This window comes from Hibiscus syriacus, unplaced genomic scaffold (assembly GCF_006381635.1).
Source record: "Hibiscus syriacus cultivar Baekdansim isolate YM2019G1 unplaced genomic scaffold, ASM638163v2 tig00009942_pilon, whole genome shotgun sequence".
Lineage (NCBI taxonomy): Eukaryota > Viridiplantae > Streptophyta > Magnoliopsida > Malvales > Malvaceae > Hibiscus > Hibiscus syriacus.
The window spans coordinates 522917-529609 of NW_024062205.1; the positions used below are offsets into that span (position 1 = coordinate 522917).

General features: G+C 30.2%; 1 protein-coding gene across 1 annotated transcript; it reads left to right on the forward strand.

The window, feature by feature from the left end:
* Positions 1-1097: 1097 nt before the first annotated feature.
* On the forward strand, positions 1098-1752 carry LOC120203378 (dirigent protein 4-like). Its single transcript, XM_039203684.1, has one exon. The coding sequence runs from the start codon at positions 1112-1114 to the stop codon at positions 1661-1663; it is 552 nt and encodes a 183-aa protein (XP_039059615.1). The 5' UTR covers positions 1098-1111; the 3' UTR covers positions 1664-1752.
* Positions 1753-6693: the final 4941 nt, after the last annotated feature.

The window sequence follows — 6693 nt, forward strand, 5'->3', positions numbered from 1 at the left end:
TCATGATGATGAGTTGAAGAAAAATATTATTTCTCAGGAACATTATTGTCAACTGACTATGCATACAAGTGGGAACAAAATGTATCATGATGTAAAGAGTCATTTTGGTGGCCGGGTATAAAAAGAAACATTACTGAGTTTGTTGTTACATGTTTGACATGTCAACAAGTAAAAGCTGAGCATCAAGTGCTTTTGAAATTGTTGCAACTGATTTCTATTCCATAGTGGAAGTGGTAAAGAGTCACTACGGATTTTGTTATTGGACTACCTTTGACATCAAATAAAAATGATTTCATTTGGGTAATAGTGACCGATTAATTAAATCGACACATTTCATTCTGAAGTGAATGGATTATGCATTGGATAAATATGCAGCGTTATATATCAAGACTCAAACAAGGGACTGACAGTTGAGTAGCAGCTGGAGCTGGGGCCTGTGTGGGTTTGAACTAAAAAAACAAAACAGAAGCTTTAGTTTAAGAGTGAAAGACTAAAATAGGTAAAATGAATGGTTGTAAAATATAAAAATGATATATATTATTTTAATCAATAATTTTTTTAATTTAAAAATATAGAATAGAAGGTTGAAGCTTGATATTAGCTTCCTACTCACGTCATTTGAGCACAATTTTTTTAAAAAAAAAGTACAAAAAAGTAAAAAAAAAGAGTGCAGATTTTTAAGTCTTGATATAATATATTAAGTGTTGATAATTTTTTATAAAGAAAATGGGTATGCAACTGTTACAAGGGAAATCACACAAAAAGGACGTGTAAAAAATGAGTTGTTTAAAATAAATGAGTTGTTTGTATTATTCTTTTTGTTAATTAGTAAAAAATGTTGTAGCACATTTATTGTTGGTGTAAAAAGGACGTGAGCAACAAAAATCAGATTTGAAAAAGAGTTGGCACAATTTTAAACGTACTTGGTGAATTCCATTGTTTCGGACAGCAAATTTGACAATGTTTGTCTAGCGTGATCAAGATTGCTTTCGATTTGAATATTACAAGGGAAAAATCAACACCAAGTAAAATATGTTCTGGGCAATAAATTATATAAACGTGTAAAGCTTTCATCTACAATTCCACCCTAGCAATTATCATATCAGAGAAAATGAAACGAACGTCGGTATCAACTTGGTTTCTCATTGTCTGCCTCTCCCTGGTAGCCGTGCAGAGCCAATACAACTCGAAGAGCCGACCATATGATCCCAAGGCGGAGAAGGTCACTGATCTCCACTTCTTTTTGCACGAATCCCTCGACGGTCAGAACCCTACGGCGGTCGTGATAGCCCAAGCTAACATCACAACAAACAACTCGACAGTGCCGTCCCGCACCTTATCTGCCGTCGATGATCCTCTCCGGACAGGCCCTGAGCCTAGCTCGGAGGTTATTGGAAATGCTCAGGGACTCGCCGTCATTGCCGGCGTAAATTCAACGGTCGCAGTGACGTACTTCGATTTCGGGTTTACTGGGGGTGAGTTTAACGGCAGCTCTTTAAGCATGTTTTCGAGGAATCAGCTCACCATGACGGAACGTGAGATGTCGGTGGTCGGAGGAACAGGAGAATTCAGAATGGCGAGAGGGTTTGCAATAATCAACCCTTACTTGATAAACGCCACCAATGTCATTCTTGAGTTTAATGTCACCGTAGTTCATTACTGAGATGAGATCCCAGTCAATCTGCTCCATTTTATTAGAATAAATGCATGAGAAACTTAATAGGTGGATATGAATTACAATTTCATATTTTATTATGATACTTGTCTGAACCGTTTTTCTGTTGAGTCCCGGAATTGGGATTCGACTTGAAAAATGTGGATTGGAGTCGTCACCGATCATTTATTTAAAAATAAATAGGTTGACTGGATACATGATTTCTTACTTGATTTGGATCTTTCCAGTGATATGTCGGATTTGGGAGTCGGTTACAGTCAAAGAAGGGTTAGCACCCTTGAACTGCCCTTTCGATACTACGTAATTTCTAGTTGTCTTTAATTAAGAAAATTGAAAGTTTAAATTGAAAGGTAAAACTGTGATCCAAATTACTTACCTCCGATTGATTTGAAAAGTGTACCCTTTAAAAGTCGAGAATGTGTTAGAGAAAAAAAGGTAAAGAAAACAGATAAAATAGAATAAAATAAAGAGAAAATGAAGAAAAGAAAACGATATAAAGAAAATAGAGTAAAAAAAAGAATAAATAAATGAATAAATGAATAAACAAATAACCATGAATAAATAAACGAAAATAAAAAAAATAAAACAAAATAAAGAGAAGAGTAATGAATAAATAAAATACATAAGATAAAGAAAGAATAATAGTAAATAAATAATATATACATAACAATGTTTAAAAAGGAAAAAAAAACCCACATCAAGTATTAATAAAATAAAATAATATATATAATAATAATATTTAAACAACTCTCCCCTCATCGAAAGTAGAGAAGAAAATTTGCATAGATGAGGACAAAGGGGACCTAGGTAATGATATTTCAAAGGTTATGTTAGATATATACAATAATAATAATAATAGTAATAATAATAATATATAATAATATAAATGATAATAAAGACAAGAGTAAAAAGAAAATAAAAAAATATAATATAATTGTAATAAAAACCGAAAAAAAGAAAATATATATATAAAATTATAAGATATTATAATAGTAATAAAAAACCAAAAATAATAAAATAAATAGAACAAATAGAAATATATATATATATATATATATATATATATATATATATATATATATATATATATATATATATATATTATAAGCTATAGTACGTAAATGAAAAAAATAATTAATATATATATATATTAATAATAGGTATATAAATGAAATATTACAATATGTATATGTAACAAAAAAATAGGGGTTAATTTGGAAGAAAGGCGAAACTTTGGGCCAATTTAAGAGAAATTCGGAAATATTTTGGGTTAAATGGACCAAATCAAGGCTTTTTAAATCTATGAGGACCAAATATGCGATTAACCCTCCCTGGTTCAGAAATGTACGGGTCAAGGGTGTAAAAATGGGTCAACATACGGGTTTTAGGGTCGTGTATGGGCTTAGTATAAAAGTTAAAAACACATTTTAATTTTCATTTCTCTCTTCTTTTCTCACCGAAGCACCATCTCCCCTCTCCTTTTTCTCTCCAATGTTCTTGTGTTCTTGAAGAACACATGAACGGCGCCGCTCGTCCCAGATTCTGGCCGCCGTTGCCAGCGCCGATCGTCGCTCGCCGGCGATAAAATATAAAAAGTTTTTGTTTTCTTGAAAGCCCTTCGTATACTTGTTCCAAAAATATCCATAGTTTTGTTAGATCAAGCCTCGAGGAGAGTAGATCTACGAACGAAGGTTCGAAAAATCCCCACCTTATCTGTCATTGGCTTCTTGCTTCGAACCAACAAAGAAGGAGTATGAACGACACACATGCAAGACAAAGAATGAACCGAAAGCAAGGTAAAAAAACAAATATACCTCTTTTATTTCTTTTTCGAAAATCTCTACAAGTGATTGAACTTTCTTTGTGTTCGCTATGGTGAACTCGTGTGTGTTTGTCTCGTAGTAATCTCTCTGTGTAAAAAACCTCTCCATTGTGTTTGATTACAAGTTTATTTATACTGAAAAAAACCTATTTTTAGCCTAATTTTGAGTCCTAATCGAACTCTACTACGTTGGTTGTTGGTGTCCCATACATGCACGCCGGTTGGATGCCGAGAATGGTGGGATCATTGCATGAAAACGGCGACTGAGGGAGGCGTGGAGCGTGTGGATTCTTCGAGGCTTGCGGCGCTACTGGAAACTTGGCTAGGGTTTGAAACAACCCTAATTTATTGTACCAGGCTTGGCGTGCTTCTGGGCTTATAACATCGGGCCTGTATTATAAATAAATAAATAAATGAATATGTATATTATGTAATATAATATAATAAGAAATATATATTATATAAATAATATCCACAGTCGAAATTTAATGTCTTCAATACTTATATTCTTTGCTTTCTATATACTATATATTTATATGTTCAATTCAGGGTTAAAAGATTGAGAAATCAAAATCGATTATGATATTTGATCGGTTCTTTGTTCAAAGTCCAAATCTTTTGGGTGCGTTTGGTTCACAGAATGTAAGATTACTAGTGGGAATAAAAGATTATCAGGGAATAGGATTACTGGGAATGTTGTATTTTGTGTTTGGTTGGTTTAGCAGGAATGTAAGATTACCGTGTTTGGTTAAAAGAATAAAAGATTATTGGAATGTATATTTAACCAAATTGTCCTTATTATATATTTGTATAATATTACAAATTGTAAAATATTTATATATTTTCTTTAAAAAATTAAATTCATAATATTTATATAAAATATTTTTACAAAATAAAAAATATAAAAAAGGTTTAATGAAAGGGTAATTTTTTTTAATCCCTGAACTTCATATAAAATTTTAATTATAGAATTTTTTTGTAAATCTAAAATAATTTAAGGATAAATTTGTAATTTAACCTTCATATAATTTTTATTATTCAATGATAGAAGAAGGATATTTTTGAAAAAAAAATAAAAATTTAAGGGCATTTTAGTCCAAAACGCCGGTAATGTTACAATACCTAAGGGAAGGGAGGTAATGACATTCTCGGTAATATACCCAAAAAAATCTACTATTGGTAATAAAAAATTACCGGGAATGAGATTCTCGGCCAACCAAACATGGGAATGTGGTCCTTGAACCAAACACCCCTTAGGGTTTTGTTGAGGAAAAGCGGTAGAGAGGAGTATTGATCCGTGAATATAACAATACTTGGGTTCCCAGCCCATGACATCAGTGGGTTTTATGCCCCAAAATACAACCTTACTGTTGCTGAATTAACAAACCAAATACTAACTAATCAACTACCAACTAACTAATTATAGTTAATTACAACTACTCAGCTTCATATTCTAACATTAATATGGTACTTTATTTGGAAGATTAGAACTAAAATAACGATTTATATTAATTGATTTGTAAGAGATGATCAATTTGAGGGTTTGATGTTTGATATTTGTTTGTAACTCATTTCAGTTTTTATTGTTATGGTTTCCCTTTTTTTCTAAAAATGTTTGATAAGTTGGTTGATAGTTTTTCCTTTTTATTATAATTTATATTAGTACAAATTGTTCTTTTATTGTTTTTATTAAATGAGTGTTAATTAAATTATTGTTTAAAATATATCAAATTTAAAGTTGACATTTTATTATAAAGTATTAGATACTTTCAAATGATCATGTAATACATAAAGCACAAACCGAGAGACCGCAATGATAAATGAATTGTTGTTGTTCCTTGAGGTATCGGGTTCGAGCACCAGGAATGTCAAGGATGTGAGAGTTCAATGTCCAATAGTTGAGAGATATCTTTGAACAAATATTATCTTGTACTTATCTTAAATTAATAAAAAAAATCATGTAACACATAAAACATATATATAGAAATTCATATCTAATCACATAACATGTTAATAATTTATTAACTCGATTAATGGAAAATTTATGAAATTAATTAAAAAAAAATTTAATAAAATTAATAAGACATTGACACGTGGTGACTATTTGATTGGTTGATTAAATTTTTTGATATAAATTAATATTAGAACTAAATTAATAGAATGTATAAATAATAGAATCAAAAATATAATTATAAAAAATTATTTAATTATTACCTCGTTATTTCTATCAAATGTTAACATTTAGTGAGTCGAATGATAATAATTTAATAATTAAAAATTATTTAATTCGAAATATTTTTAAAAATATTTAAAAGTAAAAATGATTATATAGTTTAATGACTGTATGGAAACTTTGCCCAAAAAGAATTAAAGCACTATCGTGCGTTTCGTGCATTTTGTCACGGCCTCACCATACCACTTTCGAAGAATTTTCTTCTTTTCTTGTAAGCATCTTCCACTGAAACATAAATTTAATTAAAATTAAAATTTTCAAATTTTCTGACATCTTTTGGCCGAAAATTAAAATAAAAAATAGCTTTGGACCGTGTTATCGTAAACATTGCAAATAAAAATATATGAAATTTAAGATTAAGACTGAGACTTGCCACCATATTAATTTTAAATTCAACTTCCCAATTAAGGTTACTTACTAGGAAGCTGATTATTTTATTTCTAGTCAAGATTCTGTTTGCAAAACTTTACTAAGTTTCGTTCTAGCATGCGACTTTGTTCCAAGATGAATTTTTGCAAGACATCATATTAATTATATTAATATAATTATATTAAGATTCTTTGATTTCTAGCACAAACCAACTTACATCAGTGGTTAAAAGAATTGTTGTTCTTCTTAGCAGTCACGGATTCAAACACCAGCGGTTGCAGTAGGGCGTTCATTGTCAAATGATTGAAAATATTTAAACATAAACTACATTATAATCAACTTAGATTAATAGAAAAAAATTCTTTGATTTCTACAAATAGTTAAAGAAACTTGTTTTCCTCTTTTTGGTGTTAAAATTGATTTTTATTCAAAAATTAGAATCAGATAAGAAATAAATTTTTAGTGGAACTCATCCATGTATAAAACACAGTTTGGCGACCAGACCATCTTAATTATGATTGTTTTTTCTTTAGTTTCATGATTTTATAGGGCGAGAATTTACCAAGACCATTAAAGCAAAACATGTAGCGGTGG

What these genes read in the sequence shown, in the direction of transcription:
- LOC120203378 (XM_039203684.1), top strand. Translation starts at nt 1,112, where the DNA reads ATGAAACGAACGTCGGTATCAACTTGGTTTCTCATTGTCTGCCTCTCC.